Source organism: Micropterus salmoides, unplaced genomic scaffold (genome assembly GCF_014851395.1).
Source record: "Micropterus salmoides isolate LMB-PRFRI ecotype aquatic unplaced genomic scaffold, ASM1485139v1 Ms_hic_scaffold_13, whole genome shotgun sequence".
NCBI lineage: Eukaryota > Metazoa > Chordata > Actinopteri > Centrarchiformes > Centrarchidae > Micropterus > Micropterus salmoides.
The window spans coordinates 16,137,652-16,153,877 of NW_024040374.1; the positions used below are offsets into that span (position 1 = coordinate 16,137,652).

A 16,226-nucleotide genomic window follows, 5' to 3' on the forward strand; every position below is an offset into this window, starting at 1 on the left:
TGATATACTATATATTAGTGAATATAAAGTATAACTTTAGGTATCCTATATACACTCAAAGGGGCCATTTTACCTCATTTACTTCTTTAAGTGTTGATACATTTGCCTGAGAATACTTGCATACTTTTACTTAGGTAACATTTTCAATACAGGGCTTTAACTGGTAATGGGGTGTTTTCATAGTGTGTTATTGGTAGGCTACTTTTACTTCAGTAAATAATCTGAATAGCTGCTGACTGTTATTTAGTCATTCGTCACAGAGTTTTTAAAATCTCTGATTACACGTACATGGCACCTCGCTTTCTATAAAATCACGCACCTGCATATTGAATATAATGTTCAACTTTCCACTATTTTAACCAAAGCATCAGCATGTTTCATCAATCCAGACCATGCTGTGGCCAGTATGTTTTAAGACATATTTCTTACATACTGTACTGAAGGGATAGAAAAAGCTCTCATATGGAGGTTAAATCCTCCATCTGTTTTATAGCTTTTCAATTTCTCTACTTATATCGTAGATCTATTAAATATGCATACTTTCAGTAAAGTAAGAAAATACTTAGAACACTGCTGTGGGGATAACAATTCAGAAGATTACTGGTTAAATGCTTTAACCAGTCAGAATATTTGTATTTATAGATTAAAGAGTAAATGCTTTCAAAAAGCAGCAACAGCAACAATTTAACCATCTAACCATTTCACAGTGTGAGCAATTGCATTTAACTATTCTATATTTTAATTTCTCATCATATTTTGCTGGACATTTGGTAGGATCATTTGAAAATGTGTGTTTATGTAAATGTGTGATGTTGTGATGAATTTTCATTTGATTGACTTGATTTTAATACAAGTTTATTTTCTATTAGAAGATTTTGAAAAATTGTTACAAAGAAAGTTAAATAAACATATGTTGAATTGATTCAACAGTTCAAGTTGACAAAATTACAGGTCAGGACACAATGACATTTTATTGAAAGACTGGAACATTCAGCTGTTTTTGCAATTGAAGTCATTCTTTACTATCATTTTTGAAATTATTTTATTGCACTATAATGCTTTTTTCCTGTTAATAATTCATCATTAATAAGTCATTGGATCTTTTAAAACTATAACAGCTTAATTTTGGCCACTCATTTTAAGACATGTAAATTCCATTTTTTGATATTGTTGTGTAGTAAAATGTATATAGGTTAAATATTTATAGACATTTACATTTATTCATATAGCTGACACTTTTATCCAAAGCGACTTACAACTGCTATATATATCAGAGGTTGCACGCATCTGGAGCTACGATGGGTTAAGTGTCTTGCTCAGGGACACATTGGTGGGTGTCATGGTGGGGAAATGAACCTGGGTCTCTCACATCAAAGGCATGTGTCTTATCCACTGCGCCATCACCACTCCATTATAGGTAAATTATAAATGTGTAATATTGTAATATTGTATAATAGAGCATTGCATTTCATCTGTTTAGGACAGAAAACATCTGTGAATTTGGAACATCAGGTTGTTTGTGCCAGGAAAAAGTCAGGTTGAGACAACTTGTTGCATCTGTGACATTTTTCATTTGTGTTTTACTCTGTTTGTCTAATCTAGATGGTCAGGGCATGGTAACATCAATGATAATGAAAGCTAATATTTAGTTAATGATTCATTTTGATGGGCACACCATCAGCAAAAAGTGGCTTTATAAGGAAGCCCCTGGATGCAGTTGTTCACATTCACCAGCCATGAAGGTGCTTGTGCTAGTTCTCACCGTGGCCCTTGCGGGTGAGTACATCTTTATGCATTTTGAACTAAACAAACTTATTTATTTAACTTTATTTAACTTCATTAATTTTCTGAAAGTGTTGCTTGTTGTAAAATGAGATAATAGCACTGTTAGCATATAGATGAGTACTGGGTTGCAATTTGACAATGACATTGTGTTTTAACAGGATAAAATTAACAAAATATATCAAATGATGACTCAAAAGAACTGGGATTTAAAAGAACTACTACAGCACTTGCAGACATTGTAATGTAGTTGATATATAACCAAGAAAATTAGTTTTATTAATTCTTTAGTTATACAAACTACCAGTTAAATACATTTTGAAAAAAAATGGCACACATAGTATAAGTTTTTCCTTTTTCTTTATAAGTTCATAGTTCAAGTTTTTCACATATCTTGTTTGTCCTTTATAAATACCAAAATAATATTTTATTCCTATTTTGTAGCGGGGAGCCAAGTCAATTTAGGTAAGTTGTCTTTTACTTTAAAAATGGAATTTTACAGTTTAAAAACTATAGGAAGTGTAAATATAGGAAGTTTCTGTTTCTCTAATTTGTATTGAAATGCAAATGCATTCACTAGTTTGTTTTTTGACTATTTTTTGCAGCCCCTGAATTTGATAACGGAAAGACCTACATCTATAAATATGAAGCAGTGCTTTTGGGTGGCCTGCCTGAGAACGGTCTGGCACGGGCTGGAGTGAAAATCCGCAGCAAAGTCTGGATCAGTGCAGAGACTGCCAACACCTTCATGCTGAAGGTAAAGGATACAATTTATTTATGACTAATAACAAATGAAGTAGAACAACATTTTTTCTCTGTGGCTTACAAACAATCAAGTTTTCACAATTAATTCAAACTGTCACTCTTCCTTACAGCTTGTGAACCCTGAAATCTTTGAGTACAGTGGCATCTGGCCCAAAGATGCTTTTGTTCCAGCCACCAAGCTCACCGAGGCCCTGGCTGCTCAGCTCTCGACACCTGTGAAGTTTGAGTATTCCAGTGGTGTGGTTGGCAGAGTGTTTGCACCGGATCGCATCTCTGCAACTGTGCTGAATATCCACAGGGGAATCATCAACATCTTCCAGTTGAACATCAAGAAGACTCAGAATGTCTATGAGCTGCAAGAGGTACAAATAACTCATTTTCATTTAGTCCCATCCACAAAATGCCGCAATACTTACTGTAATACTGTATATTTGTATTTTTTTGTGAACTAGCCTGGAGCTCAAGGTGTGTGCAAGACCCAATACGTCATCAGTGAGGATGCAGAGGCTGACCGCATCATGCTGACTAAAACCAAAGACCTGAACAACTGCCACGAGAGAATTATTAAGGACATTGGCTTGGCTTACACAGAAAGATGTGCAGAGTGTGACGCTGTAAGTGCAAATTCTCTCTCACACTCTAATACAGTACAGTCCTGGAGGCTGCTGGTGTGATGATATATTGTGGGTCTCCTTTAATACAGAGAGGAAAGATCCTGAAGGGAGCGGCTGCTTATAATTACGTCATGAAGCCAGCAGCATCAGGTGCTCTGATTTTGGAGGCAACTGCTACTGAGCTCATCCAGTTCTCACCTTTAAACATCATGAACGGCGCTGCCCAGATGGAGTCTAAGTATGTGGATTCAAGTAAAAAGAAGAGAGCAATAATACTGGCGTAAGCACTAATCTCAGCACAAAATGTCACAATGCAGGTTGATGTAGTGCTTATGTATATTCACAGGCAAATCCTGACCTTTATGAATGTCGAGAAGACCCCAATTGAGCCCATCAGAGCGGAATATATTCACCGCAACTCGCTTCAGTATGAGTTTGGCAGCGAGATTTTCCAGACACCCGTTCAGCTTTTGAGGATCACCAATGCCAAGGCTCAGGTACTTCAGGGAAAATACCATCTCAAATCAGATTTTTGTTGAACTGATCCTGTAGCAGCAACACACTTTAACATGGGAAATCTTTTTGTTTCCTCCCAGATTGTTGAGATCCTGAACCACCTGGTGACCTTCAATGTGGCCAAGGTCCATGAAGACGCTCCTCTGAAGTTTATTGAGCTCATCCAGCTGCTGCGTGTGGCCAGATATGAGAGTATTAAGGCCCTGTGGGCTCAGTTCAAAGTTAGACCCGATCACAGGTAAGTGCAACTTACATTCAGAAAACAGCCATGAAAAGACTTGACATGTATAATATACTAATATAACATTTCTCTTTCCCAGGCACTGGATCCTGAATGCTGTCCCTGCCATTGGTAATCATGTTGCGCTGAGGTTCATCAAGGAGCACTTCCTCGCTGGTGAGCTATCTTTTGCTGAAACTGCTCAAGCCCTGCTGGCATCTGTTCACATGGTGACAGCCGACTTGGAGGCCATCAAGCACGCTGAGGCAAGTCAACGCTAAGAGATTTCTTGAGCAATTTGTAATAATGTGACAACTGCGACACATAATCAGTTCTTTATTTTCACCACTCCTCAGGCTCTGACTGTGCACAACAAGATCCAAGAAAACCCAGTGCTGCGTGAGATTGTTATGCTGGGCTATGGCACTCTGGTTGCTAAACACTGTGCAGAGAACCCAGCTTGCCCAGCTGAGCTTGTGAGGGTATGTATCGTTTGTATATGTGTATTATTTAACTAAAATTCAGTTATATGACATCAGTGACATAAATGTTCTTCTGTTCCTCCCACAGCCCATCCATGAACGTGCTGTCCAGGCTGTCTCCAGCCGTAACTATGAGGAGCTCATTGTCACTCTCAAAGTTCTGGGTAATGCTGGACATCCGGCCAGCCTTAAGCCAATCATGAAGTTGCTGCCCAGCTTCAGTAGTGCTGCTGCTGATATGCCAATCAGAGTTCACATTGATGCTGTTCTGGCTCTGAGGAACATTGCTAAGAAGGAGCCCAAGACTGTAAGCCTTAATTTTCTAATTCCTTCCATTACTAAGAGTGAATAAACTTAAGACGTATTTTCTTATGAGCAGTTTTATTTATAACATTCATATTTGTGAATTAGGTCCAGGAAGTGGCTGTTCAGCTATTCATGGACAAGGCTCTCCATCCAGAGCTCCGTATGGTTGCAGCTATCGTGCTGTTTGAGACCAGGTTGCCCATGGGTTTGGTGACTATTGTTGCCGATGCCATCTTGAGAGAAACAAACTTGCAGATTGCTAGCTTTGTGTACTCTTACATGAAGGCCATGACCAGGAACACCGCTCCCGACTTTGCCTCTGTGTAAGAACTTAATATTTCCTTTTCACATTCTTTTGTTATTTAAACATGTCAGCACTTATGATTCTCATATTATTTTAATGTTCTACGTTCAGTGCTGCTGCCTGTAATGTTGCTGTCAAGATCCTCAGCCCCAAATTCGACAGACTGAGCAACCGCTTCAGCAGAGCTTTCTATTTCAATGCCTACCACAGTAAGAGCATAACAGAATAATAATTTGGGATCAAGGATTTCAAATTAAAACATGTGGTTTGACGATTCTCGTATTTTGCCCTGCAGACCCCTGGATGATAGGTGCGGCTGCCAGCGCCTTCTATGTTAATGATGCTGCAACTGTTTTGCCAAGAGCCATCGTGGCCAAAGCTCGCACCTACATGGCAGGAGCTTATGCAGATGTATTGGAGGTATGACAGTCATGTCTTACACACTTGTGCATCCCATTCTTATACACCTTTGCACAATGGACAGTGTCATATCAACAAAAAGATGGAAATGCAGCTTGCCTTTGGAATTAAAATCTACACCTCAGACTGTTTATCAATGCCAAGAGAAGGCTACATGAACATTAGACATACTTTTTCAAAATGGTAATTCTGCTACAAACACGCTTGGTTATTATGGCTTTACAGACTTTGCATATTATGTTTTTAGTTTATTTTAAAAACACTTACCCATCCAATGCTTTGTTGTCTTTTTTTCCAGATTGGAGTGAGAAGTGAGGGAATCCAGGAGGCCCTTTTGAAAAACCGTGAAGCTCCTGAGAATGCTGACAGAATCACCAAGATGAGACAAGTTATGAAGGCTGTAAGTTTTTGGGATTGTACCGATGCTTAAATGAATTTTTAAGAATGATGTAGTGAAAGCACATTTTATTTATAGGACTGTGTTTAATTTACTGTTTTCTTTCTCGCACAGGTTTCTGAGTGGAGGGCTCATCCTTCAAGCCAGCCCCTGGCCTCTTTGCATGTGAAATTCTTTGGACAGGAAATAGCATTTGCCAACTTTGACAAAGCCATTGTTGATCAAATTATTGAGGTATAACATCTTCTACTGTACAAAAATAGAATGTAAAAATACCTTTATTATAAACTGAATATCTAATGTCTTTTTATTATTTTAATTTTAATTTTATGTTTATAGTTTGCCAGTGGACCAGCAATTCACACTTATGGCAAAGAGGTTTTGGATACTCTGTTGTCTGGTTTCACAATCAATTATGCTAAACCAATGCTGGTTGCTGAGATTCGTCGCATCTTTCCCACCACTGTTGGTCTGCCCATGGAGATCAGTTTATATACTTCTGCAGTGGCTGTTGCAGCTATTGAATGTAAGTTCCGTTGGTATAGCTTAACTATTGTTGATTTGAGAACATTAGTGATACATTATAGTGATACTGAAAATGTGTTGTTTTTCATAGTCCAAGCAACTGTGACACCACCTTTGCCCAAGAATTTCCAAGTTGCCCAGCTTCTGAAGTCTGATATCAACATTAGGGCTGCTATTGCACCAAGGTAATCCAGTTCTAGCTTACTTGAAAGCTCAAAAAATTTATTTGTGGAGATAACCCTTTTAAAGTTGATTTATTTCTGTCCCTTACAGTGTTGCCATGCATACCTACGCATTTATGGGAGTGAATACTGATTTCCTCCAGGCTGCACTGATGTCAAAAGCCAAAGTTTACACAATTGTTCCTGCAAAGATGGAAGCAAGAATTGATGTCATTAAGGGCAACTTCAAGCTTCAGTTCCTTCCTGTTCAAGGCATCGATAAGATTGGATCTGCACTGTATGTACTTTTCCTTGTCACCGAGTGACACCTATCACCCTGTTTTGTAATTTCGTTTTCTTAAAATAATTTTTCCTTTCTCCAGCAGTGTTGAGACTGTTGCTGTTGCAAGGAACGTAGAAAACCTCGCAGCTGCCAAATCCACACCAATTATTCCAGCTGAAGTTGCAGCGCGGGTGTCAAGCGAGACCTTTACTTCAAAGATTTCTAGGGTAGCATCCTCTCTGGGCATTGCCTCGGTGAGTTTGATTCACTGATCACCTTTTCGAATATCTACCCTGTTCCAAATGAATGTGGTGACCTCTGTTGTGGTTTTACAGTCAGAATCAGCTGAAATTCGAGCCGACCTGCCAAGCAACATTGCCAGGAAACTTAAAGTCCCCTATACCATCAAGGAGAAAATATGTGCTACAATTAAAACCTTTGGAATCAAGGCATGTACCAAGACTGAATCTCGCAACGCTGCCTTCATCAGGGACTGTCCACTCTACGCCATGATTGGAAAACATTCTGTCAATGTTGAGGTTGCTCCAGGCAAGTGAAATAAATGACATTAAATTAGTGATATAAGTCATTTTGTAAGAAATTGATAAAAATTTGCGTATCTATTAATTTATTTGGTTGCAGCTGCTGGACCAGTCATCGAGAAGATTGAAATTGAGATTCAGGTTGGAGATAAAGCAGCTGAAAAGATCATCAGAGTGATTAACATGAGCGGGGAAGACGACCAGCTCGAGGACAAGAATGTCCTGATGAAACTCAAGAAAATCCTGGTTCCTCGTGTGAAGAACAGCACAACATCTTCTTCCAGTTCCAGCAGCTCCAGCAGCTCCAGTTCAAGCAGCTCATCCTCCTCCTCATCTTCCACCCGCAAAGTTATTAGTCTCATCAAAAGGAGCTCCAGCAGCTCCTCCTCATCTTCTGGCAGCAAAGATATTACTCTCATCGACAGGAGCTCCAGCAGCTCCTCCTCATCTTCTGGCAGCAAAGATATTACTCTCATCGACAGGAGCTCCAGCAGCTCCTCCTCATCTTCCGGCCGCAAAGATATTACTCTCATCAACAGGAGATCCAGCAGCTCCTCCTCATCTTCCGGCAGCAAAGATATTACTCTCATCAACAGGAGATCCAGCTCCAGCCAGTCCAGCGCCTCCTCATCCAGCTCCAGCGAGGAGCAGTCAAAGGTGAGATAGCTCTTCCTCCGAACATGTAAAAAAATAAAATAAAATTGGTGTAGGAATGAATCTACTCCTGTTTGTGTTGCAGAAAAAACAGTATGAGATGAAGTTTATCAAGAGCCATGTCCACCAGGTAACTATCAGATTGTTTCATAAAGAGCAGCAGCCACATCATGTTCTCTTGAGCAGGCTAAATGTATGGTTTCTTGTTCGCAGCATGCCCTCTCCACAGGCCGTGTCAACAGCAAGAGCAGTGCCTACAGCTTTGAAGCCATCTACAATAAGGTCAGTCATTACACCAAGCCATTTACAGTCTCTTTTATTTAGTGGAAACAACTTTCATTAATATCAGTTTCTGGTTTGCATTTTAAGGCCAGGTACCTCGCTAATACCGTCACTCCTGCCATGACCATTCTCATCCGTGCTGTGAGAGCCGACCACAAGTTACAGGGATACCAGATTGCAGCTTACTTAGACAAAGCTACTGCAAGACTGCAGGTCATTTTTGCCAACCTGGCTGAGGATGACAATTGGAGACTCTGTGCCGATGGTGTGATGCTGAGCAACCACAAGCTGATGGTAAAAACTTTGATTTAGTGACATGAATTGAGATGGCAACAGTTGTGTGATGCTTGAGATTTCAATGATTTAATTTTATCTTAGGCCAAGATTGCCTGGGGCATTGAGTGCAAACAATATGAGACTGAGATCAGAGCTGAGACTGGTGTCGTGGGTCAAGAGCCGGCATTCCGCTTGAAGATTTCTTGGGACAAACTTCCAAAATGCATGAAGCGCTACGCTAAGGAGTAATGTCACAAACTGATATAGATTAAAAATTTTCATCTGTTTTATAAAAACCTGCAAAACAAAGTAATAAATTCCTACAAATATTCTCTTCAACTAGCTTTATGTGAAATTTCAGTAATAGACGTGTGTGGGAATTCATTACTTTCTTTTAATGAGATTTCCTTTTCAAACACACATACCTATCAGGTGCGCATTTGACAACACTCAGTTTGACATTTATCAAAACCTAGAACCCTAAAAATAACCTTAACTGTATGTTTGCCCAGGCTTTCTAGGTACATTTTGCGCAGTGCTACAGAGATGGGTGTAAGCCAGGCAAGGGACAGGAATGTTCGTAATCAGGTCATACTGACTGTGGCTGCTGCTTCTGAGACAAGCCTGAATGTTGTGCTGAAGACACCAAAGGTGTGGATTTATTGCCCATTATTTACACAATATCTGTGTCATACTTTGTCACCCTTACTTTGTTTATATGCAGTCTTCATAATCATTTTGATATAATACTACAGATGACCATTTACCAACTTGGTGTGGGTATCCCTGTTTCTCTGCCACTGGGAAACACGGCTTCTGAGCTGCAAGCCTACCAGAACAACTTGGCTGACAAGATCACCTACATGATCAGCAAGGCTAATGCAGGTGAAAACATTTTAAAAGAACAGGTTTTACTGAATAGTCAGGCTGATCAGTAAATGGCTAACTCACTGATACATTTTCCCACTCCAGCTGAGTGTGCCATGGTCAAAGACACACTGACCACATTCAACAACAGGAAATACAAGATGCAGCTGCCCCACTCTTGCTACCAGGTTTTGGCTCAGGATTGCACCCCAGAACTTAAATTCATAGTTTTGCTGAAGACAGACCAATCACAGGAGCAGAACCATATCAATGTGAAGATCGCAAACATGTAAATACAAATAGTATTTATCTGATAATTGTGAGAATTGACAGAGAAAAAGACTGGAGATCAAGAAATTAACTATAATTCATGTATTTCAATTGTTTTTCAACAGCGATGTTGACCTGTATCCCAGGGACAGTGAAATTGTGGTGAAGGTTAATGGAGTAGAAATCCCCACCAGCAACCTGCCATATCAGCATCCCGAAGGTTTTTTTTATCTTGTTAATTAAAATTTAACTGCCATGTTAAATCATTACATTTGTTGAATGTTAAAAACTCACATATTTACATGTCTGCATTCATTCTAGGCAAAATTCAGATCAGACAGAGTGAGATGGGCGTTGCTCTCCATGCTCCCAGCCTTGGTCTTCAGGAGGTCTACTTTGATATGAATACACTGAGGGTGATATAACAAATCCAATCTTTTCTATGACATCTTTTCTATGACTTCGATTAAAAGTTTTATTAATCTTCACAAACTTGGAACTGTTTGGGTTTATTTTCAGGTTAAAGTTGTGGACTGGATGAAAGGACAGACTTGTGGACTCTGTGGAAAGGCTGACGGCGAAATCAGACAGGAGTACCGCACACCCAACAAACGCCTGACCAAGAGTGCAGTCAGTCACGCCCATTCCTGGGTTCTGTCTGGAAAGAGCTGCCGTGATGCCTCTGGTAATACTTACAGTACCTGCATCACTTTTCTCTATAAGCATATCATTTATACTCAGGTATTTTAATAAATTACATCTGTCTAGAATCCATAAATATAAGATTATTATTTATAGTGCTTACCCAACTTTTTCCAGAATGTTACATGAAGCTTGAATCTGTGAAGTTGGAGAAGCAGATGAACCTCTATGGCCAGGAGTCCAAATGCTACTCTGTTGAGCCTGTGCTGCGCTGCCTGCCCGGCTGCATGCCAGTGAGGACAACCACCGTCACTGTTGGCTTCCACTGCCTGCCTGCTGGTGAGTCTGCAAGAAATCCCAGCCGGTCCACAAAACTGATAATATACTTCTATCTTGTTATCTTGTACAGTGCCTGACGGCTTTACCCTCTGTCCAATTTTTTGCAGATTCTAACCTGAACCGCTCTATGGGTCTGAGCAGAATCTATGAGAAGAGTCCTGAGGTGAGGGAATCAACAGAGGCCCACCTGGCCTGTCGCTGCACCGCTCAGTGCACTTAATCTCATTGCCTTAATACTTTTGTCCTTGTTTCATGCGAGTACTGTTGATTACTTTGTATGAACTGTAAATTTCAATAAATTGCTGAAGCATGTGAATGATGTGTTGTCTGAAATTCTTTACAAATGAATTGAACCCAGGTCTTGCACACCAAAGACATGTGTCTTATCCACTGCTCCACCATGCACCCCCTATGACTGTAAGAGTGTATGACTAACTCTTAAGTGGCAGTCTTAAAACTGATTCACGACGCTTTGGTGCCGCAAAAAGGATTTTGGATGACTACAAGGCAAGGACCAATCACTGAATAGATTTCCTTATTTAAGAATATTCTCAGATAAATTCACATTGAATGGCAAAATTCCTAACAGGTGTTTACATTCAACACAAAATTTCAAAAGAACACTATCCTTTATCTCCTATTAGATGGCACCCTTAGATGACGCCTTTCTGCTTTAGCCCACTTTCATTCATTATCCATGCCCCATCAACAGACCCAGAATATTTGGGTACCAAATCCAAAATGTTGTAGTCTGCATCAAACACATAATCGGAAGGTCGGCGGTTCAATCCCTGGCTAACCCTGGTTGCATGTGGAAGTGTCCTTGGGCAAGATACTGAACCCCGAATTGCGTGTATGAATGTGTGTGAATGTTAGTTTCCGTTTGAGCACTTAGGCTCAGTGTATGAATGTGTATGATGTAGTGTAAAAGCGCTTTGAGTAGTTGAAAAGACTAGAAAGGCGCTATACAAATACGGAGCATTTACATTCCTGTTCACATAAACATTCTCGTTTACGGAGCAATGATCTTTATATGAGCGCCATCAATTGCGCCTACTGTTCCCGGAAAGCTAGCTTTTTACATGAATTGTGTTTGCTTCTGTTGGAGTATGTGGGGTGTTGTTGGGAAGTCGATTAAACCTGTGACAATGTCTGGAGCTGTAAGTGCCATAATTGTTTTAATAATTTATTGAAGGTTGTGATGGCTTCAAATCCTCAGCATTGCATTGCTGCATTTTTCCTGTGGCAAGGAAATTAAGTGTCATCACCACATTTAATACAGCTGAAAACGCATTGCTGCTTACAGTCAGTGGTGAGATGATGTCCCTACCCAACTCGCTGACAAAACCAGCTCTGTCCAAATGATACTGTTTGATTAACTGTATAACATCGAACAATTCAAAAACATTTTTCCTCTCCTGGAAGATTCCCTCACATCTCTGTCTTCTTAGTGCCATCACAAGCCCAGCTACTTGCAACTCTTAACCACTTCAGAGACCCTTTCCAGCTTTCTTAAATAACTGGGAGAGTAAAGCTGATGATACACAGAGCAACTTTTAGAGCAATCATGCAGGGCAACGTTGCCTTTCAAAGAGCGTGGCTGACACAGTACAAAAGGTGTCTCTTCTGAGATATATATTCTTAGGTTTATTTATTAAAAAATTATATTTACTTAATTAATCAGTAAAACCATATGTTATTGCAACTTGACCACTGACATACAACATGGAAAATGTAAGCCAAGCGTGTGAAACTGGCACTGTTTCTGCACCACAGTCCATTATAATCCACACATTAGATAAACATTGACAAGGGAAACCCATTAATTCTCTCTGTGATTATGGATCCTCGCCAAAACTGCCCGCCAGCAATATCTGGCCCGCGGCCAGATTTTGGTGCTTTGATATCGTAAGTATTTATTTATGTATATAAAAAAGTAAAGTAAATACTTTGATAGCGGTGCTGAAATAGATCTCAGTCATGACAGCAACAGTTACTCACATAATCACTTCCACTTTAGTGGTTTTTCCCACAAAATAAAAGCGTGAGAAACTTGTTTACTGTAAAGCAGTATTTGGAGTTGAACTGAGCTTTTACTTAAATTCTGAACGACATTAAAAGAGTCCATAGCCTGCTTGACACACCACTGAAAGAGCAGTCAGAAAACGCGATTCCCCTAAATGTCCTCTGCCTGGAGATCCTGGGGAATTGATCCTGGGGAATTGCAAAAGTGTCTGTAGGTTGCTGGATCAAACACTGAAAAAAAAACAGTGCAGCACAAGCAGTGATCTGACAAACATTCGCTGCAGAATCCATTTGTTGAAGAGAGAGAAAAAAAAAAGTTATCCCAAGGTGGGATCGAACACTCAACCCTTGTCAATATTGTTTTATAGTCTCATCCACCACCATCCATCCCCATCTAATGGTTGAAAATATTGCTCCGATGTAAAACTAATTTGCCGACCCCTGCAGTATATTATTACTACTTCTTATTCTAACGTACATATTCAACACAGTGATGAGTGTCTGCACTGCCTGAATTCTACCAGAAATAGAACAAGAACGTAGTGGCGAAACGCGCTCTGTAGCGCTGTTTGTCTATTTTCAGCTACTATTATGTTATGTAGATATAAATGGCTCATTCTAAGGTAATAAAAACATAATGGTTTATTATGTAAGGTCTTTACACACCACTGAAAACATAGCTATGGCTCGTACATTGCATTTCTGTTGATAGAAATATTACACACTGAACCCTTAAGTGATGTCCCTTCATCCTCATAATATTTGACAGTACATTGGGAGTGGAGGCACTATCAATGCTGATTTATGTGATTATTTTGAGCGTATGTGCTACTGATATGTAAATTCATTGTTTGTGTTCTATTTTGTATGCTGTTTGTTTTGTAGTAGAAGTTGTAGAAGTACTCATTTCAGTTGTTCTTCAAAAGATATAATATATAGGGCTACACACTTAACGTTATTAACGCATTGATTAATTAACTCACGTTAATTTCTCATGTTAACATAGTTTTATTATAATTTTTTATTATTATTATTTTGAAAGTCCGTTGCTCGCCGGCTCTTAATACACATACAGTCAAACCAGGGTCACAGGAGAGGTGGGATGTTGATCAGCCTGCGAATCACCCACCCAAACAAGCAGCGGAAGGAGCCACTGGAAGCAATGTGTGGGAGAAGTAGATAAACAATCAAGCAAGACAAGCGATCAAATGCCATAGCAAAGTGGATAGCTACACACTGCATGCTGAATAGTATTGGGGAAGATGTTCATCTTAGGAACATTCTTAAAATCATAACGTAGTCGCTTGGCCCAGAAGGGTTGCTCTGCGCTCTGCTGAACAGAAAGGGAGACAAACGCTCTGTGAGTAAATGGCAGGCATGGAGAGTAACCATGGCAACAGCTTCTGGGCGCTACACAGCTGTAGCCTATTTAATTTAAGTAAAAATTATAGGCTTCTCAATAGGTCATGGGTTTACCCATTTTCCATTAACTCATTATGTCTGCAGATGCCATTGGAGGTGACTTCTTGATGAATGAAATGACAAAGATGTTGTGAGAGGGGACAGAACGGACCCAAACACAACGCTCCGAGGGATGGAGGTTTATTGAGGGTTTATGGAGGGGGCTAGGGAAGAGGTGAGGGAGGAGAGGTGGACGCCGGGGGACGTGGACACGGAGGGCCAAGGAGCAGGCGAGGCGCAGGTGGTGAGGCGAGGAGCTGGGGGAGCCGGGAGGATGCCGTGGAGGCAGCCCGAGAGGAGAGGACTGGAGGATGAACCCAGCCAACAGAACGGAGGACGAGGGTGAGTGAACCTGTGAGGAAAGCAGACAAAGAGACAGGGTTAGTGACAGAAGCGAAAAAGCACAGGGAAATTGAGAGAAATCAAAAGCATGAGAGCCTGAATGCAGAGGTGGCACCAGGTATGAAGCAACGACGATCAAGCGAGGACAGTGTGGAGAACCGGGGTTGAAATACAGGCAGGGATGAGGTTGATAACCGGGTGTGGCAGGCTGACACGGTGGCTGATGAGGTGCAGGTGCGGGTTGTTGGCTGGGCTCAGGAGCGGAGGGAGAGGGAGAGAGGAGGAGAACACAGGGAGGGAGGCAGAGCAAAACAATGGGAGAAATAAAGCAAAAAAAGGAAACCAGGACACTCACCGTCAGCCGGGCTGTCCCCACAACATAAGAAAGTTATGCTGGGAGAGGATTTATATATGAAATGTTCTTAGTAATGGATTTTAATGGATTGTAAAGACATTTTTCCCCTCTCTCAGTTAATTACTCCGTGATATATGGCAGGTTAGTAGTTATAAAATACAGTGCACGTCTCAACAGCCTATACTGTGGTTATCTGACTAGACTGTCCGATAATGTTTTGTGTATTTTCCTCTGTTTTTTGTTTGACTGTCTCTTTCTTTTGTTAATGTTGCTCTTCCTCCGCCGTTTACAGGTCGATCAGCTGCCCAATTTTCATACTGTTTAATTCACAAACAGTCGGGAACACCGCTAGCATACACACGCAGGCGCATACAACATGAACACATAGACACACACATATAGGCGCATACAACACACACAATGATACAACACGCACACTGAACACACTAGCCTACACCACATTACTTAGTTGAATGATGACCACACTTAACCTCTTGGAATGTACGCGGAGTTGGTTCAAGGGAAAAGAGATTAAAATTTTTTAACCATCTAAATAATCTGCAAACAGACATTATCCTACTACAGGAGACTCATTTACCCAAGACAGCAGATAAACTAACCTCACCACAGTTTCCTCACTCGTACTCAGCCTGTTATAACTCCAAAGAAAGGGGTGTCACCATTATGATATTTCCAACACTCAGATTCACCCTATCACTATAAGTGATCATGCACCGGTTTCTATCACTCTTACTAGAAAAAGGGTCACACGGCCAACTAGAAGTTGGAGATTTAATGCATCATTGCTTAAAGACCTAGATTTTATAAGTTACTTCAAAAAGGAGTGGGCAATATATATGGAAACTAATGACCTTCCAGGAACCTCGCCATGTCTTCTTTGGGAGGCAGCAAAAGCAGTCATGAGAGGTAAAATAATCTCCTATTCATCATACAAAAAAAAAGAAAGAGATATCTTCTGAATTAGAGCTAGCACAAAAAAGAAAAACATTAGAAACTACCCTAGCTGCCTCCCCACAGGAACACATGCTGAATGATCTGAGAAAATCAAAACTTGAATTAAATGAAATTATTAATAAAAAGACCCAATTTCAGTTGCAAAGACTACGCTTGGAGAACTTTGAACATGGCAATAAATCCAGCAGATTCTTAGCCAGCCAATTGAAATTGAATAAAGAAAAAATAACAATTTCCTCATTAAAGGACGATTGGAATCTGACTTATAACCCAGACGAAATCAACAATGCATTCAGAGATTATTATAAAAACTTATATACATCACAAATTGACCCATCTAGCTCTAACATCGATGCATTTCTGAACAATATAGATTTGCCAAGGTTAGATGATGAACAGATCAGGGCTCTGGATTCACCTG

General features: G+C 40.3%; 1 protein-coding gene across 2 annotated transcripts; it reads left to right on the forward strand.

The window, feature by feature from the left end:
* Positions 1-1,649: 1,649 nt before the first annotated feature.
* Positions 1,650-10,963, forward strand: LOC119900637 (vitellogenin-2-like). Of its 2 annotated transcripts, none has more exons than XM_038715773.1 (34): positions 1,650-1,776; positions 2,227-2,247; positions 2,388-2,539; positions 2,658-2,909; positions 3,000-3,161; positions 3,251-3,399; positions 3,508-3,658; positions 3,758-3,915; positions 3,998-4,163; positions 4,254-4,379; positions 4,468-4,686; positions 4,791-5,008; positions 5,101-5,198; positions 5,285-5,409; positions 5,708-5,809; positions 5,921-6,040; positions 6,146-6,332; positions 6,423-6,516; positions 6,605-6,790; positions 6,876-7,029; positions 7,111-7,324; positions 7,418-7,974; positions 8,057-8,101; positions 8,185-8,253; positions 8,341-8,547; positions 8,632-8,774; positions 9,042-9,180; positions 9,285-9,414; positions 9,502-9,685; positions 9,792-9,886; positions 9,988-10,082; positions 10,186-10,351; positions 10,486-10,647; positions 10,755-10,963. In XM_038715773.1, the coding sequence occupies exons 1-34, from the start codon at positions 1,653-1,655 to the stop codon at positions 10,865-10,867; spliced, it is 5,283 nt and encodes a 1,760-aa protein (XP_038571701.1). In that variant the 5' UTR covers positions 1,650-1,652; the 3' UTR covers positions 10,868-10,963. The 2 variants fall into 2 exon arrangements, with proteins under 2 accessions (XP_038571701.1, XP_038571702.1); XM_038715774.1 differs by having other exon boundaries at positions 6,879-7,029.
* The last annotated feature ends 5,263 nt before the right edge of the window (positions 10,964-16,226 follow it).